Source organism: Apus apus, chromosome 5, assembly GCF_020740795.1.
Source record: "Apus apus isolate bApuApu2 chromosome 5, bApuApu2.pri.cur, whole genome shotgun sequence".
NCBI classification, from domain to species: Eukaryota; Metazoa; Chordata; class Aves; order Apodiformes; family Apodidae; genus Apus; species Apus apus.
This window is the reverse complement of record NC_067286.1, coordinates 47,869,908-47,889,836: the sequence shown is the minus strand read 5'-3', so window position 1 is coordinate 47,889,836 and position 19,929 is coordinate 47,869,908. Positions and strand designations below refer to the sequence as shown.

The window sequence follows — 19,929 nt, the reverse complement described above, 5'->3', positions numbered from 1 at the left end:
TGTGCTATGTTGTCCTCAGTTAACTACAGGCAGTTTGCCCCAGGGCCTGCAGACTCATCTGTTCACTGGAACTCACACTGAATTAACATACAACGAAATCTGAAGATTCTTCCATGACAAACAGCCTGCTTGTTCATCTGTTGTTTCACTGTGGTGCTGTTCTCATTACCACATTTGATTTAATTTGTATGTGTTAATTGCGAAAAAAAATACTGTCCCACCCTTGCTTGGGGGCATGAAAGGTCAAGAAAGCAAACTGCTGCCTTTTGGGGCAATCAAAATACACCATGTAAGATACATTCGGAATAGCTTGCAGATGCTGCACATTCAGGAGCTAAACAGGTTTTAATCCTTATTTAGAACTTTGCGTGTTTGCATGTGGGGCGGGTGCTTTTTATAATTAATCTGCACAAGCATCTTTTGTAAAGGTTTCCTTACCATCCATGAGCTTTTCTCTTTCAATCTCCACACATCCTCAAAGCTAAAAGAATAATCATGTCTGATCTATGTTCTAAGACGTACTCTTTGCTAAAGAGAAGAGTTACTCAGACCATTAACTTGAGCAGTGATCACAGTAAGTGAGATTGTATAAGCATCTATGAGGAACTATTGAGTTGCCACACTGGATTAAAAACTGAGGTTTTATTACTAGTTTCTGTTCTATGTCACGTAGAAATAATCTTATTTACTATGCAATTTTGAAAATACTTTGAGTTAATAATATGACGCTCAAAAATTCTCCACAGCTGTTTTTAAACTGTCAAGGCAAAAATTTTCTTTTCCAGCAGCTTCCTTAGTTTAGCATTGTCAGCTGGAAAGACGTTAAGTACAGTAGATCAAAGGATGGAACTTCCCTATTAATTTTTCCTTTTTAGCAGAAGGTAAAACCTTGTTTAGGTAAGGAAAATTACTGATAACTAAGGTTCTTTCTTGGTTAGTTTAAGATAAAATTCTGACAGTATAAAGATCAATGTGGAAAAAAGAAAACTTCCATTAAAGATGCTGCATCTATTCTGCCAATAATGCTTTTGCACTTTGCAACATGATGTGACACCAATTAATGGTGGTGTCTCTGTGGGAGAGTCTGTGGGTACACTTCTCTAGGCTCTCCAGCATCTGTCTCCACCAGCTACAACAGTCATACAAAGGTGAGGGTGGGGAAGTACAGAATAGTGAAAAAGAAGACATAATATTCATAAGCATGATTAGGGTTACTCCCTAATCCAAGATAATCCCTTAATACATCAGAGAAACATAACAAGATTTCAAAGGCCTGTTTCAGAATGTGCCACTTCAGAATGCTTTAACATCCCACATTTCTTAAAGGTCTTTTAAAAAGGTCAGGTTGGAAATAATGCAAATTTATTCCTTTTAGTTAGAACACAAAGACATATGACAGAAAGTCTTTATTGCTATTAGTAGTATTCCTGTAGTTAGGATGACTCAAATATTTATCTAGCAACAGTGCTTCTGTGGTAGCACAGGTAACTACCCAATCAATGTCTTGTTCTCAATTACCAGTATGTAACTTTGTAAACTTCTAAATACCCTTTTCCTTCACTGAGATCAAGAATAAGGTTTGTGTAGAATAAACTCCTGGGTAGAGAGGAACACACATATTTATGCTACTTTGTACCAGTTCTGTGGAGTCTTTAAAAATATGTTTCAATTGCTACCTCTGATTTTCATGGCACTAAGTATGTAATCTTAACTTACAAAACAAACAAGACAAACCATACCAACTGGAATTTATTTAATTCATACAGTACAAGAAGGAATACAAGAACTTCAGCTTTATACATGTATTTAAATTCTTTGTAGGTATTTCAGCTTTAAAACTTAACATTCAGTAAGAATTAACATTATCAAAAGCCAAGTCTGAAGACCAGTTAGGAAGTACTCTTACTCTGTGTTACTTGACAGATTGTCACACAGAAATATTTTCTTCTGCAGAAAAGTCAGAAAAAATCCTTTAAAGTGATCATTAATATTACCTGGAGACTTACTTGCTCGTATGTGCAACTATTTCAAAGTTGTCATGCCAGCAGTATCCTGCTGCTCCTGTAATCTCTACTGTACGTAGATGCAACATGTGTTCTAGCTGCATCTCAATATGTGATATGTTTTAAGATGACAGAACCTAATTAGGACTCTCAAACCTTTCCTGCTACTCAAAGTAACAGAGGCTTTGCCACAGGTATGTATTAGTTTATCTGTAGTTTATCTACCTTGAGCTAATATTTCAAAAAGATGTGTGTGCCATTTGCTCTGGGTAACTGTTTTTACATAATTTAAGGTATGCTCATTAGAGCATAGTAAAGTGCTGTTTTAACTGTTTAATGAGCTGTTGCGTATCAACATGGCCTGGAAATGCTTCTTCTGACTTCTGAGCCGCTGTGAAACTCCTCTGAAGATCTCCAACCTATAAGAAACACAAAAATTAATTTTGTAAAACTAAGTACTGTAGTATTTGCATCATGTATTCTGTGCAGTACATTTCTGATGCTCACAAATGTTTAAACATAGGCGGTTCTGAGAGTGAACAAATAAAACAGAGTCAGTATGGGGGCTTCTGAACTCAGGATTATGTCTCCCTTACATAAAAGGACAAGAGAAAAAAAAGAAAAAGGTGATTTTAATGGGAGGGATGTTTCAAGACAGTAACTGTATATCCCTTTTCACCTGATTTCTTAGAGAATAGAGAACAAGTTGCACCATGTCCAGTGCTTGAAGGGAGGAGGCATAAAAAGTGGAAGATTAGTTTTTAAACTCCACACGAGTGCTATTGTATATACAGCCAACACACAACCAATTAGGTCTCTGTAAATCACAACTCCATGTAATTTCTTCTTTCCTCACTGAGAGGCACAACAGTATTGTAGAGTGATGTTGCCCCTCTGTTGCTTTTATAAGTATGTTTCCACACTGTTCCCTACATAGGGAACTTCTTTTTTTCCAAAATAGCTTTATTTTTTGGGAAAAGAAGGATACATAAGGAGAACATCTCAGAAAGTGGACTCTGGTAAAAAGAACCTAAATGTTTGGGAACACATCTAGTAAAAGTGATAGCTCCTGGGCTGCAAGCAAGGAGCCCTGAAGGTGTAGGCACAACCAAAGGAGCAATTTTTTCTTGTGAAAAATATAAGGATTGTACAAGTTTCTCCTTATTAAAAATAATGTTGGACATGGTCTTACATCAGTGCCTGAGATATGCTGTATGAAATAAATTATTCACACACAAAATTCAAAGGTTGTAAAGCTGAAGAACAGACTTTTCTTTTGAGATCAGTAAGATTATGGGATCAAGAAATTATATTCTTTCTACAATTACTGATAAATCATAAGATACTCTTTCACTTCACATTCTGAAATAACCAATGACTGTAAAGCATGTAGATGGAATTGTTAATGGATTATTCATCTTCTGTGCATTTGGAAAATTACACAGTTACTTTATAGCTTGTTGGCCTCACTCTCAAAACCAAACACTTGAATGACTACTTTTACACATAAGGCTTCTGGGTATTAAAATTAAAATGTAACTAGTTTTCTTTGAGTTTATGCACTCTGTATTCTTTTGTCTTACCTATTTGGAATACTCAGTAATAACAATAAAAACCCGACTGCCCACCAAAGCTCAACTTTTAGATTACAGGAATTACCTTCTCTGAGAGTATTGCAAAATTGTAATGGGGCTCATACATATGAGGAGCTAAAGATGAAGCAGTCTGCAGCAAAACTCTTGCCTATGGAGAAAGGAAAAAAAAAAAAGTGAAATCTGTGAGGGAGGGTAACAAGGATCTGAAAAGAAATAATCCTGAGTTTCTTTACTAGTCCTTTAATAAGAAAGCCATCTTCAATTGTGTACATTTAGGCAAATACATCTTAATAGCATTGAAATGAGTAAGATTTGTGGTTAAGTCAGAAAAAACATGTTGGGATTTATTCAGTTAAGCAAGTCAGTTCTAAATACTGAACAGAATATATCAATTTCTGTAAAAAGTATTTAAAGTCCCATCTCACTGTATTTACCAGATGTCTTTGACAACATTGTCTTAAGCATACTTGAAAACATAAATTTTATAACAAAAAGGACAGTTTTCACACTTAAAATGTTAATAAAATTAACCCTTTTTTCTCACTAGCAAAGTAGTAGCATTACAAATTAATGAAAAATCAAGTGCATTTCCATGCAGTGAATCCAATACAAAATCAAGGTAAACTTCTGAATACTTTTACTAAAAAATTGAGAACTTCTCGGGGAAAAACCCTTATGTTTTAAAAACAAAAGCATCTGTAAACTGTTTGGGAAGGCAGAGTTGAGAACTTATTAAAACTCCCTAAATCCGACAACCCTGAGTTGCATCCAAAAATACCTATGAAAGAACATTGTAAAATAAAATCCAAAATATGCAAAATATCTTTGTATTTTTTATTCTTCTGTGCATAATTTTATTGCCATTATGATCCTTATTTTTAATTTTACATGTGATACAAGAAGAAATGAGAAATTTTTAATCTAAAAACTAAAATAGATAGGAAACAATGCATTATAATGGAAAGGCTCTGCACTGTTTATTATTAGCAATCACAACCTCCACAACTGGATAGAAGTTCCACCCGGGAATTAAATGTCTGTAAATTTACTAACTATGAAACTGAAACTAAACCCAAAGTACAAAGTGACTAACAAATGCATATTAATTTTTCCTGCATGTGTATAAAAATTAATGCATTTAATCCACTGTGCATGTCAATTATACATCTAAGTGCAACACAGCTTAGTATACTCGCATTAGGTAATATGAACCATCAAGCTTACTGATGCAGAAGTATTTATCAAGAACCTGCTGCTCTGGGACAAAAAAAACCAGCAATCTTCTCATTGAAAAAATCTGGTCTGATTGCTGCATTCTGCCAACCAACTGAAGTATATTATCTACATTTATAAACTGAATGCATAGTCAAAGTCGTAATTTAAATGATTATTACAGAGTGATGGGTTTTGTTTTGGGTATCAATTTAGAAAAAAGATCTCAACAGCTGCAAAACCACTGTAAACCTTGTTTGTCTTTGATGAGCCATTCGGATATGCCTAAGAATGAGCAGTTTAATGGAAGATGGCAGGACAACAGAGAGGTTACACTGAAACATACATAAAAGGTATTGAGGATTTGTGCCTAGAATTGTAAACTAGATGATGTCTCTACCTCAGGGAAATCACACTTTTCTTAAGTACAAAAGAGCCAAAGGAAGCATCCTGCTTAAGCTGAGATTCAACACCAACCTGTTCAACGCGACCTTTTTGCATTTCCAGCACAGCCAAGTTGTTGTAAGCTTCTGCATAGTTGTTATTGTTGAGTAATGTTAGCTTGAAACACTGGTAAGCCAGATTCACATCTCCTATCCCCTAAAAGCAAAATTGTATCTTAATTTGTGAAAAGATTGGAAACAACATGCATCTGCTTAGTTGTCTGAAGTACTTTTCATGTATATGTACTACCATGAAATACAAATTACCAAAAACCCACTCTGATCAGAACTGTATGTGCTTTCTTGCCAGACCCTGTCATATGCTTATTCTTTCTCCAGACAGAATTGCTTCTCTCCAGCACAAACTTTCATGCTCCAAGTGTTATTTCCTTCATAAAATTTAACTTTTAGATGACTAAAGTGTCATCTAAAGACTATGCTATCTTTTACCATCTATAGTAGGGTAAGAAAAACAAGAGATGTCTCCAGAGCAGAAGTCATCTTGCCTCCCTGTCTCCACATAGATTGAAAAAAAAAAAATCACATATAACCCTAGTTTTTAGAAGATGCAAAGTAAGTGAGACAAATTTACTTGTGTGGAGCTACTGGTTATTCTTTAATGCTCCAGTTTTATGACCAGCACTGAGACAGCATCAGATTAAACATGAAAAGTGACAGATACTGAAAAATATAGGCACAACAGTTCAAATTTCAATATTTTAGTATGAAGCAATGTGTTTATTCTAGTTGCAGTACAATCAAGGTGAACAGTTGAGTTTCTCTCTGACTGAAGTTGTCAGAATTTGAAGACAACTCATATTAGAAAGCTGTCAAAAAGTTTATTCAGTAACCTTGTTCCGGTTAAAGATGATGGGGGTGAGCATCTTTTAGCAGGAGTAAGCCACATTGTGTGAAGATGTACAGAACTTTTTTCTTTTGCCTCTTCCCCTCAATGGAAGTGTAAATAAACCTTTAATCTGTACTGCACTTTATCCTGTACACTACTGGGCTTCATATTTCAAAGTAGGGCAATGACTCCTTACTAATTGTTTTTCCAGTTTTTGTAAATATCATTTCTTCAGAAAGGATGCTAATATTTTTCATACCACAGCTACGTGTCCCAGGTTGTACCACACATCTGCTGTCTCCTCTTCATTTTCAGCCAAAAACAGTGCACGTTCAAATGAAGATAGTGTCATATCATATTGCTGGGCATAGAAGCAACAGAGGCCCAGATTGTTAAAAAGCTGGCAGTTGTAAACACCCATCTGCAGGAGCCGTCTAGACAGAAAGAAAATATTTCAGTTTTTCCCTTGATTCCTGTCCTTCAGCAGTGCTCTAATCACGACTAGTACATCTAGTATGTGAATCTACATTAATCTTACATTTGAAGCATAACTCAGATTTCCATTAAAACTGATGTTGTTTAATGTGCCTTTTAGAACTTTTAATAAAAATTATGTTTATTTATAGAAAAAACTGATACGCTAAGAGGGCCAGGAAAAAAGAGGGTTGCTGTCTGCAGCATGACTGAGAGTTTCTGAACCTAAAGCATACAAGAGCTCAGGTCCAACAGAAGTGAGATGATGGTGCTTATATTGACTTATTCTGCTCTTAAAACTTATGAACATGAGTCAGGGTTGCACTCTGACTGTACTGAAACAAAAAGCCAGCAGCACCATTTAAAACTATCTTTCTATGGTAAAACATGGGGGAACCCCAGCCCTCGTTCAAGTAAGGGACTTCCTGGTCACAACTGCTCATGACTTCAGATGGAGTTTTTCAAAGATGACTCTTTTTCAAAGGGCTAAATAGGAAGCCCATGTGCCTTCTGAATGCGACTGAAGTTGAGAGTAAGGTGCAGTGTTCCCAAATTGCCTCATGCTGTGAAAGATTACTTCTTTTTTATCAATAATAACTGTTTTGATAATCTTTGTTGATACTTCTACGTTCTCTGCATGTAATGCTGACTAGTTTTTAAGAGAGAATGTAATTATCACTAGCTGAGAAGGTATATACTTGGTATGCTGATTTTATGGTATTTGTTCAAATGCTCAATCACCCTCCCATACTAATCCCCTAATCTTCTTTTTTTGCCATCAGCATTACAAAAATCAACCCTTTGTATTGCCCTCCCATGTGTTCAGTTCCCCCTCCCTCCCCACAAGTGTAGATACCTATAAAACCGCAGAGCTATCTCAGGCTGGTCTGAATAGAAATGGTTGCTGCCAATGCATGCAATGGCTTCCACGTGAGTGTTGTCTTGTTTTAAGACATCTTTATAGTAATCTGCAGCTGAGGAGATGTTATTCATTTCCTATACAAATGGAAAAAATCGGATTAATTCTACTTTTTTATCAACAATTTTTATCATAAAAATTATTAAAATATCAATCCTCTGCTTTATCTATGCCCTGTACAGTACTTAACTGAGATTAATTATGTATGGTCTTAACAGTTCTCTGGTCATACAATGCAACATCACCGACTGGCATCTTCACAAGTGACACACACATCCATGAGTAGAATGCATATTAATTTATCAGTGGTAGCTGTACCTGTCATTAACTCTATGTCATCACTACAAATAGAGATTTATTTGTTTTTCATTATTTTGAAAAAGAGATTGGCCAGAAGATCAGCATGTTCAACAGGCATTTGCTCCTTTATGCACAATACCTTGTGATACAGAGTACTGTGCAGTTGGTTTCCCAGTATGATCACATACAGTGGACTTATGTCCTCAGTCAATATCTCAATTATTTTCAATGCTTTGTAAGTCAATCAATCAATTAATTAGTTAATTAATTGCTCTGAATACAAATGATAATATAATTTCATATGAAGAATTACTACATACCTTTGAAAACAGGAATCATGCACTCGTTACCAACACTTGTCATAGCTAGGACACACCAGTTAAAAGAACTCTCTTGTATAAAAATACATACTTGGATGCGTGCTACTTGGAAGATATATTAGGGTGAATTCATTGCGGCAAACAACATCACACTGCAGCTCAGGAGTGCAAGTCACTAAAGGACTCTATTGCATGTCAGAGGAAAATAAATTAAAAGCTCAAAACACACTTCTGTGTTTAGACAGGAGTAATTTCTTCCTGTGTGCTACAGATACACTGTACTTTCAACATGACTGAAGAATAAGCTTCTATTTAACCTCAGCAGTATATTTTGCTATGAAAAAATGTATTCCCTATGATTAAATGAAATAGTATTTAAACAGTTCCTGTAAAAATAAGGTTTTTTTTTTAATCAAGAAATGTCTATAATTCTTGCTACTGGCAAAAGGTAGTGACAGAGAAGAAAAGCCTTGATTAAGATGCCTGATGCATATATTCTACTTGTGAATCTATGTCATGAGAACAGCCCTGTGCTGCAGTACGAATCTTTGCTAATGAAGGTATGATCCTGCAGTCAGGTGTTATTGCAAAAACAGATCTTGTTAACTATATGCTGCTCTTTAATAATTTGTTAGAGGGTTATGCAATGTTATGTATGGCTCTGCAAAATAATATCCATATTAAAAACTGTTTAACAATGCAGAAAGAAAAGCCTCGAAAATTACGCAACTGTTTTCTTCCTTGCTGAAGGTCAAAAAGGATTTAATATGAAAATGGATTAATGCTTAGGGGTTAGATGAGAATGATGAGAACAGGAAAGAATGCCAAGTATGAATGTAGACAAAAAAAAAATATTCATTACTTTGTTTAAAACATTTGTTCTGGAATTCATGACCAATTTTCAGTGAAAAACAATATTAGGTCCACTGTTTGACAGGAAAATACACACTCCTCAAATATAAAACAAGCTATACCAAGCTATAAAGAAACTATTTTAAAAACTAATGCTACTTAAAATAACATCTACTTCCTAAACTAAGAAACATTCACATTCCAGCTGTTCTCATGGGCTAAAGAGACCAACAGTAACACATAGCACTAATAAAGACCATATTGATGGGTAGTCTGCTTTGTTCTTTAATCCTGCCAGCAGGCCATTGGTGACCTGAACAGTTTCTGTATGATCAAACATATAAACTAGACCTAGCTACTTGGACACGTGGACCACTTGGTTTAACATGGACTTGCAATGTCACCTGCTTTGCAGTAGTAATACTGAAAATCAGCATAGTTCATTTCAGTTATATTCAACTACTAGCTATGTTTTTCTTGCTCGGGCAGCTAACCTTGGCTACAACAAGGACAGCACAGTGGGAGCATACCTCGTAGATTCTGGCAATTCCACAAATCAGAGTCACTTCTCCAGGAAATCGATCTAACCCTTGCTTGAAAAGGTTCAAAGCTGTTAGAGGCTGATCCAAGCGCAAATACACCTAAGTAAATAAAAAATGTATATAAATGTCAAATGTCTGACTTTTATACTCGTACTGCTGTTTATCAAGGGAGATAAATAACAAGGGATGACATCCCTTTTTATGCAGTAACCCATTAGCTGAGATGGAGGATAATACTGCTAAAATAATTGAGTGAATACTGAAGAGATCCCTCTAATGAAGATAAAGTAGGCTAATTAAGGTAATTAATTTTGCATGCATGTCATCTAGACACTATTAATTAATCTGGACATTACTAATAAACCAAAAAAAAATCTTTTTATTGATTAACATATCAAAATAATATACTTTGACACAGAAGTGAAGGTATAACATTAAATATTTTCCCATTTAATGTCTTTTTCAAAACTTCTGCTTAAGATTAAAAAACCTGGATATTCAAGTTGATTCGGAATACCAAAATATTTTACTTAGTCAAATAAGACTGCACTGTGCAGAGCTATGACACTTTCAAATTTCCTTACTGCTCTGCCAACTTCCCCTGTCACAAACAATAAAATCCTGTAACAGAAAGAGGGCAGTTTGGTCTCTGTGATTCTGACTTTGGTGTTGATTATGACTGTGTGCAATGTGGATCATGTTGTGTGAGAACTGGACAGAGGACATCGATGTGTTGACAGAAACCACTTCTGCAGCTGTCTGAGAGTACAATTGCAAAGCTACAGCAAAGGAAAAAAACTCCACAGGCCCACATTGGGAAACTAGATGGCTAGAGGGATTAATCTGCCTCCCACTCAGCGGAAAAGTGTTTTGAGTGCTCCTGTTGGTGAATCATTAGATTAAGTAGTGCTAATACTTGATATGGCTGAAAAAGGCAAAGAATCCGTGTCTGGTATCCTCACACAAACATTTTGTGATGCAATGTAAGAAAAATGTCAATGTAAACTGAACACCTAAAAAAACCTCCAAACATGTTTTCTGCTTCTGCCCTTAAGCTTCATGGACTTTTGAGTGTCAGCAACTGAAACACTAGTTAAAGTCACTAAGTTCTTTATTTGAATCCCTATAGATATGTACTACTGTAGACATTTGAAAGAATTCTTTCCTATGACCATCCAAGTGACATTCTTTATTGTCAAAGAGCTGTCAACTGTAAGTGCCTTCCTAGTAAACAGACTGCCATTTCAAGTTGTTTACTGAAAAAAAAAAAAATACAGGCAATTTTTTCCATTAATTTTGCTAATATCACTAGCATTTTCTGTATTAAGCTAGAAAACAAATTCTTGTGAAAATCAATTAAAGAATGAGGGGTTTGGGTTTTTTGGCGGTCATGGTACTCGGTAGACTAGGACTGCAGTAATGACAATATGCTTTAAATCAACAATATATTCCTAATGCCCTTTAGATGGGCATATTACTGTACCTAAAACAGACCTCAAGACATTTGCTATAGCTTTTCTTTCATAAAGCATGCAGCAGTTTCTGATTAATTTTACGTCTGCATTAAATTTGAAACCTGCTTCTGTTGTGACTGTCATATTCTTTATTTTCTTCTAGCAACAGTTTTCTATAACTAAATTACTCTGTAAAGAGTTTAAGTGGAAAGTACACAGATGAAAGAGAATACATGATGACTGGGTATGACTTCTTAATTAAGACCCTTGGCTGTTTTTTTTACTCCTACGCATCACCTATATGAGTGACTTGTACAATTTATTCTAACTATGTGCAGTAAGCTACTTGCTACAGATCCTCTGTGCAAATACTATGCTAAGGCAACACAGCCACAGTACTCTATTATGTAATAATTCCCATATCCAGCAGTGTATCACACTGTCCAACATCTCTGCAAGACTGTAAAGCAGGGCCAGATAAGTAGAAAAAGAAATTAAAAGATAGGTGGGACAACTTCCACCTACTCACAGCTTTGGGGAGAGCTGCTCTTGAAGAGTACTACAGCTATACTCATTAAGTTTTAGATGCTACGTGCAGAATAGCTCCATTTTCTTTTTGGTATCTCTCTTACCTCTATTAAAAAGATTCCATTTCCAGCTCTTCTGGGTTATTAAATACTTCATAACTTTTTGGCAGACCTGACTTCATAAAGACTCTTTTATCTTTTCATAGATTATATTTCAAAGACTTAGATTTTAGGAAAACATTTTTAAAAGAAACAGCCGTTGTGACAATGAATATAAACAGAAAACTAACTGGTACTGTAGTATCAGTCTCTTTGCACAGAACTTGATGCAATGCTATGATTTTTAACGGCTGCTTAAGAAATCTCTTATCTTCTCAATATTGTCAGATTGAGCTATATCTCAGTGCCCTGCTCCACCCACAGTCACTAAATCATGTTGTGTAATGCTTTATACTTCAGCGAGCTGGTCTATGGAGTGGGAGGTGGAAGTTCCTACTTGAGCTTCTAATGATGTGGGGGGATGCATATCTCCCATAACGAGTCACTGTTTGTTAATCCAACTATTCTGCCAACTTAATGACTCTGTGTAGCTCATATGTTTTGCAGAATGACTCCTGGTAGTGACAGAAATCTAAAATTACTAAGCTCAATTGAGTAAACTAACTCCAACTGCTGTATTGAAGACAAGTCTCCAGACAGCAATGTTGATAATTTAAATACAAAATGCAAATTGCTCAAGAAATATAAAGGTAAAGCAAGTATCCTAATAAGAATATCTGAATTATCCACTACTAGTGATGACTTTTGGATAGGTCTGTGATAGCTGGCTTAAAGGGAGCTGATAAAGGCAACTGATTTAATCTCTTTCTAGGAGAAGAAGAAACATGCAGTCTTAGTTTCTCACAGACCACCTTTTCTTAAATGTCTTGGAAAATGTTTACTGAGGGCCAGGGCGATTCTGCCCCTCTCCTCTGCTCTTGTGAGACCCCATCTGAGTACTGTGTCTAGTTCTGGGGCCCTCAACATAAAGAGGACACAGACCTGTTGGAGTGTGTCCACAGGAGGGCCACAAAGATGATCAGAGGGCTGGAGCATCTCTCCTATGAAGACAGGCTGAGTTGGGGTTGCTCAGCCTGGAGAAGAGAAGACTCTGGGGAGACCCTAGCACAGCCTTCTGGTACCTGAAGGGGGCAGGAAAGGTGGTGAGGGGCTTTTTATAAGGGTGTGTAGTGGTATCATTTTTAATTGGAAGAGGGTAGATTTGGGTTGGACCTTAGGAAGAAATTCTTCACTACGAGGGTAGTGAGACCCTAGAACAGGTTGCCCAGAAAACTTGTGGATGCCTTCTCCCTGGAAGTGTTCAAGGCCAGACTGGATGGGGCTCTGAGCAATCTGATCTAGTGGGAGGTGTCCCTGCCTATAGCAGGGGGGTTGGAAGTGGATGGTCTTTGAGGTCCCTTCCAACCCAAACCATCATTCTATGATTCTATGATGTGTATCCTGGTAAACAAATAATTCTGAGGATTAGCTACAACATTTGTTCTTTTAAAGCTTTTAATATATTTATTTTGACAGAACATTCTCTGTTTTGAGGTTGCTTCCTTCAAGCTCACTGTGTTTTAATTTTGCTTCTGAAACTAGGATTTTGAGATTCACTCTTCACTAACTGATTTATTGCATCAGTCTCCTAAGACACCATATATAGCTACAATGTTCTTCATACTGGAACTCAAATAATTCTTTAGCTATGTAATCCTCGTTCAAGTTTAGAGCAAAGAATACAGTAAAATAGGAGATTTTTGTGTGTGTCTGTCTGTGTGAAGCTCCAAAATATTTTTGTGAACTGTAGACTTCAGTTTTAACTGTTAGCATGTATTGCCCTCAGGACTATATGGACATCACATGTGATTAAACTTTATGGTGTATTAAGCTCAATATTTGGCTATTCTGGTGTATGAACTTCTCAGAGAGAGTCTGGAATTTCACTTCATTCTTAAACAAGCAAATCTATTACTTACTTTTGCCAAGTACAAGATAGTATCAACCATGTCCTGTTGCTTGAGAGCTGACTTAAATTGTTTTTCAGCTTCACGATATAATCCTAACCTAAAGAAACAACAGATAGATACAGAAGGTATTTGTCTGTTTATTTGTGATTTAAAAAAAAAAAAGCTTTAAATAATTAAACAGTGAGATTAAACCAAACATGAACTGCTCAAAAGTGTACTTTAAGGTCATATATTTGCATGCATGTTAACAAGAAATATGCTGTTTATATATATTAAGGTTACAAAGACAACCATTCAAAACTATGAAAAAGGCAAATTCATGAAATTTGTCCCTCTTTTGTACATGAAACCTTCTGGTGCTAACTGAGCAATGATGGACTCATTTTCCTAGGACCCCTTCCTGCTCTTTGTACAGAACGGACAGTAAAAATGAGCCATTAGAATCATGCCTCAGCCTCTACCCAAATGGTTTTGAAGCAGAATTTTCTCCCTCATAGCAAAGATCATGTAGATACTTTTCACTGTAAACTTTAGGGAATGCTAAATGTTCTATAAAACACCTTTTCCCAGTCTCATATAGGAAATGGTGAAACTTCTCTAGCTGATATTAAAAATCTTTAACTGTGTGTTGAAAATATGCTGTATTTTAAAGGGCACCACAGCTTCAAACCATCCAAGCAGGTCACTTGGGAGGGGGAAGTAAATGGCACACGAACCTCAGAGAAGTCTGTTTAATCTCAAAAGCATTTGTTTTGCAGTATAACTGCAGAATATTTTGCAATAATCTATAAATGCTATGTAGACTACAAAATAAAGAGGATTGTACCATTTCAACAACAGCAAGAATGTGCACTTTCTCATATGCAAATTACTTTTTCTTTCCTTCAGCCAAAGAGCACATACACTTGGTGAAGAAACACAAAACACAGTCAAAACAAAGAAACTTAGCCAATGGGGACACAGGGTAGTTTTGGACCATAGAAGTGCATGTGCCTGCTTGGATTCCTTAGTCTCTATAACACTATCCATAAAAATCCTGAAAGTGATTAATGACCTCTAAGCTCAAAAAACAAAATTAAATCAGTCTAATCCTCTAAACAATGTCAAATAAAGGTTAGTATAGTGAAGAATTTAATTAGTTTGGGCATCTAAAAAGAAGCTATATTTTCAAGCCAAGATACGACATGGAATTTTAAAGGGCTAAATGCTTTGTATTATCAGCCTGTTCATATAAGAATTGCTTACAAAACTGTAAAGACTGTAGATGATGCTTCAGTTTTTACACAAACAACACAGTATTCATATGTTTTGCATTCATGGGACAAACACATTGTAAAGGATGAAAGGGGAGGTGCCTCAGTACTGTTTGAATTATGGGAAGCAGGGTTTTATCAGGAAGAGTTTCACTTGATTTCATAGAAACGGCCATTAACAATCATAGCTAGATCCTCAGCAACCACTCTAAACTGCTTGCAACAAGCTCTCCTCCCTGCTGTTGCTACTCTTTCCTCATAAAGCCGTAGAGCTCCACAATGTCCAGGCTATTGAACTGCTATTAGATGTTTGGGTATGGGGTTCCAGCCCTTCAGCCTTGGCAGCTTTGAAACTGGTACTTCTTGGACAGTGGAGCTCTAGCAGAAAATGTCAAACATGAATATTTCATTTTTTATTATTTCATCAATCTGAACCCCTCACTGACAGTTACTTTCTCAAGCTAGTACTGCAATACTAATTTCATGTGGTCTGTTTTACCCAGAGATCTTTGCATTTATTTACCAACTTTTCAAACAGTGACTTTGAAACACATAAGCAAAGGTGACGATGCACCTAATTCAGTTACTTTAAGGTACTCAATCTTGATGCCTTTACCTCAAGCAGTTGAACATAATTTCCTTGTATATTGAAGGAGATTTAATGGTAAGCACAGCACGCTCCAAATTAATACTTACTGAACTATTTCTGTGTTCAGCACTGCACAATACACCCAGTAGTTAAGGTCCTGCACTCATACTCACTGATCATAGAAGAAATAAACAATGGCTTACCTATAGTAGCACTTCCCAATTTGGACTTTCCACCACCAGTCCTTGAATTGTGCATGCTCAGTTGCAAGGGCTGCCAAATCTAGTGCCTTCCAAAACAAACCCATCATCTTAACATTAATACCTTCAACGTTTACACAAAGAAAAAGAACATGAAATGAACAATGTAAAGGTTTTTGTAAGGAGAACATTCTGAACAAAAGGTCCTGGTAAACCTGAGGTGGAGGCACTGCTTTATGTTTATTGTTATTTATAACTCAATGCATAAAATAGCTGAAAGGATAATTTGTCCCTATAAGAACATGCAATCCAAATAGCTTCTAGTAATTCAAAGAGAAAAAATGAAACTAATTTGATCAGACTCCTGTAGTGCTGCTTCAGAATATAAAGAATATCTGTGTAAACTGACAAAGTTTTTCCAAGCTTCCCATCCTTGTATACTAGAAGTTGTTAAAGACAAGTAAAAATAGTCTAAAATAAATCAGTTTATCCAGTTTGAAATACTGTAGAAATTGTCATCTCATTACTAATATCCCCCACTTCTGAGAACTCTCAGATGTGTACAGTCAGAAATCATCTTTCCTTTAAAATGCTTCTGATGGAAAAAAAGACAACAGAAGAACTGATCTTTTGTCTCTTCTTATAAACATTTTGCAGACCACAGAAATTAAAAACCAGCTATCCATCAGGAACAATATGGAAAAGTTCTGTGCACTGGCAACTCAGTCGCATAGGAACCAATAATTTCCAAGAAAAACATAATCTGAACGCTTGAAATACTAGAAAGAGCCTAATTTAGTGACATCTACCTCTGGGTTTGATTCCTGCTCTTCCTGCTAGCAAAATGAGGCTGTAAGACATCAATGGGTATAGATTTGACATAGCACAGCAAAGCCAGTGGAGCTGCGACAACTTAGACAAGTTGCTGTCTTTTGCCTCCGTGAGCAAGAATAGTTTTTCTCTAGCAATTCAGACTAAGGAGTTCCACTGATGCTGTCCTCAAAAAGGAAGAGACAGTTATCATTGCCTGCCTCTGTGACAGGACAGGAATTGAAGAAAGCATACAGCTCTCAAGTCACTATTTCATCCTGTTAGGTGGAATCCCTGAAGACCTGAAACAGCAGCCAGCTCTTATCTTGGTAGCCCTTTGTTTCCTAATGGTTTTGCAAATTGCACACCTGGGCCTCTGGAGATCCAGCTCTAATGGGGAAGAAGCTTGCTTCAAGACAGAAATTATTGGTTTCCCTTCCAGACAAATACTTGCTTTCATTTGAAGGTACATTAAGCATTTTTTTTTTCCCAGTACTGGAAAATTTGGTAGAGTAGTTAATGTTAAAACATCGGTTACTTTTGTTGCATTTCAAATGTGTTTGTCCATCAAATACCATACCTGCTTCTAAAGCAGCATGGGTAGCCACTTAAAGTAAGGGAGGACCATACTGCAAACAATGTGCTTCAAAGAGCTTTCCTTCAAGTGCTCTGACGACAAGTGTTCAAGGAGAAGGAATTTCAAAAAACGATCCCTTCTGTAGCAACACATTCAGTGTTCTTCCTGGTACCCTAATTATTTCGGATAACTAGTTTATGCAAGGCTAACAACTGTGGCTGCTGTTGGACAGTGGAAACTAAAGACTGCTTCAGGCTTAGTAGACACCAGCATCAGCAGTTTATCTGTCGGGTCAGATCCTGAACTCTTATTGGAATCTTATTATTAACTTCAAGAAACAAAGCATGACTTCATTTCTAAGTCAGTTTCAGAAACTAAGTCCTGTTTTAATACTTTCCCACTCAGGAAGTATGAAAGAAACAGGAAAATTGTGTTTCTGATACTTTACAAGTGATCACAAAAACTTAAATCCAAAAATCCGACAAATGTTACCAACATTTCTAAAAAGTGTTTGCCTGAAAAGGTTTTGTGCATATCAATGTCAGCTTTTTGCATGCTAGTAGGGACTTTCTGCTGGTATTGCAACAAAATATTTTGACAATATGGCCCTTGAAATGTTAGTAAATTGATTAAAATAGACTTTATAAAGTCAAAGCCTTCACCTTGCCATGTCAATACCAACTGCTAGCATGTTTTAATTTCCGTTTGCTACAAACTTTAATTGCACAGTTCAGGTACAAATCGATGCTCAGTCTGCACAGCATGTTAATTTAAACCAAATCTATAATAGCAGTAGTAAGTGTTATGCCTGTCCTGCACTCCCGTTCATTGCTTGATGTTGCTGCAGTCATATTAATAACTGGAAGGGAAAACCAGCAAGAATTGTGGACTGGCAGATAATGGCATGTTCTTTTGAGGATTTTTGCATCTAATGTATGTATCAGAAAAAAATCCACCCTGATTGTCCCAAAAGTTCTAATAAAAATTTAACTTACCAGCTGAAAATGCTGGTCAGCTGAAATGGTTACTCTATAAAGCACTGAGGGTACTCATGTATGCAAGACTCTTTTTAGAACAAATTTATTTTACTCTCAGTTCTTATATTTGTGCTAATAACAAAACCCCCAATAATTAATGGGGTTTCTGTTAAAAAAAGAAGTTTTTCTTAAAGAATAAAACAGAGCTGGTTTTAAATTAAAAAGAACGTAGGTTGATTGCAATGGTATTTAGCATGATTCTAAGATTATTTTTTCTACCATTACTTTCCTTAGCTAAGCTACATTATAATTAAAATTTCCAAATTGTCTACCAGCTGTAATTCAGTATAAAACATCTTGTAGGGCTGTGGTAATTTACTGCTAAATCACAAAATTAAATTGGTAAATGTCTATTTGTTTGAAACTTAGTAATTTCATACATAGTATTGTATGCATCAAGAGACTAAGATAGATGGAAACAATAGCAAGAGTCTGCTGCTTCTTTCGTGTGCTGGTGAATGGCAGTACTTCTCCCAGCAACAGTTATTGAAATCTTGTTTGTAGACAAATCAACACAGGACAGTCCATAAGACAGCTGAGTAAATTACATTAGCCATATTTTGGTAAGTGTTTTCTGTATATCTGTAGTTTGTAAATCTAACATAATTCCATTATAAACAGATTCCTATCAGAGAGCGTAAACTTCAGAGTATTAGGAAGAACTACGGAAGCATCAGAGGTCAAGACTTCTGGCCCCAAGTATATTTTGTACATTCATTGTTCTTCCTCCGAACAAATTGTCTTGTCATCATTAGTCACCTGTGAATAACAGCACAATATGATGTTCCAGTCTAGTGCTGAAAAAAGGAGCAGCTGAACTATCTGTGAACAAGTCTTTTAAACTGCCCTACTCTTAGAGCACTTTGCCCATAAAATGTCTCTTAGATATAGCTCAAGGGTACAGAAAATCAGTTATTAAGTATATGACTTCAAAAGGAAATAAGTCAAGAACAATAATGGACAGCATAATAGTAATTTCTTCAGATAAGTATTTAATTTTTCATTAAATAAGATTAAAGACTTTTGAATATATTTTCAAGTGCTGAAAAAACTCATTACTTCTCTCTTACTCTTGCACCCCCACATTTCTGATAATTTATAGATTACAGGTGTATTTACTTTTAATTTGAACTGAGTTCTTAGCATTATTTGTCTTGTTGAATGCACACCGATTAATGATATTTCTCAGCTGAAACTGCTGAGGCTTTTTTTTTCTTTCTATTCACTGGCAGAATGCTAAACAGCAGATAAATAATAAAACAGCTTTTGCTTCTTAAATAATAATGCAGTTGAGAACAGTACAGACTGTTTCAGATCAGCCCAGTGACAAAGGAAGAATATTGTCACTACTACTTTAGTGTTCTATTTGTGAAACTGTGGAACAGGTCTTCCAATTCTACCCATGCAAAAAGTTTGCAAGTAGAGGTTTTTAAGTCCATGTAGTCACAAACTTTAGCCAACTTCCCAGGCATCCAAGCCTTTCAAGCTCTTTCATCTCATGCAGAAAAGTGTTAGGGTTTTGTTTGTTTGTTGTTGTTTTTTTAAGAATGTGCAGTATCATAGAGCAGCAGGTAATACAAAGATGCAAGAGATGTCAGCAAGCGCTGTGATGGGTGATCAAGCAAGATCCAGCTCACCTTTTAAACAGCTAACATTTGTGCTGTGTCTCTGCTGCATCCTAAGTGACCAAATTATTTCCAGGGAGAAGTAAGAAAATGAATTAGTAAAATGCCACTGGTAGAAGAGGTGAATAAACAGTAATGCAGCCAAGTTAAAGCAAAAGTTAAAGTAATATTTTTTGTTTGTTTAAGCAAAATCAATGCAGATGAGGTTCCAAAGAAAGGGAGGACACTTGAGAGAATAGAATTATATTGAAAACGGTGTAGAAAGCACAGAAGAAAAGAGGAATGAGAGCAAACAGGAGACAGCAAAGTGAACAGTTAACAAAAAATTATTCTTCAGAGAT

General features: G+C 36.1%; 1 protein-coding gene across 1 annotated transcript in view; it reads right to left on the bottom strand.

Annotated features, from left to right (window-relative positions):
• Positions 1–1,731: 1,731 nt before the first annotated feature.
• Positions 1,732–19,929, bottom strand: part of TTC8 (tetratricopeptide repeat domain 8) — a 41,003-nt gene continuing 22,805 nt past the window's right edge. The window contains exons 8-15 of the mRNA XM_051621765.1: positions 15,543–15,628; positions 13,507–13,594; positions 9,496–9,606; positions 7,431–7,570; positions 6,360–6,534; positions 5,288–5,410; positions 3,663–3,746; positions 1,732–2,422 (exon numbers count right to left, since the gene is read on the bottom strand). Coding sequence (XP_051477725.1) covers positions 2,306–2,422; positions 3,663–3,746; positions 5,288–5,410; positions 6,360–6,534; positions 7,431–7,570; positions 9,496–9,606; positions 13,507–13,594; positions 15,543–15,628 — 924 coding nt within the window. The 3' untranslated portion in view covers positions 1,732–2,305. The remainder of the gene's footprint in view (positions 2,423–3,662; positions 3,747–5,287; positions 5,411–6,359; positions 6,535–7,430; positions 7,571–9,495; positions 9,607–13,506; positions 13,595–15,542; positions 15,629–19,929) is intronic.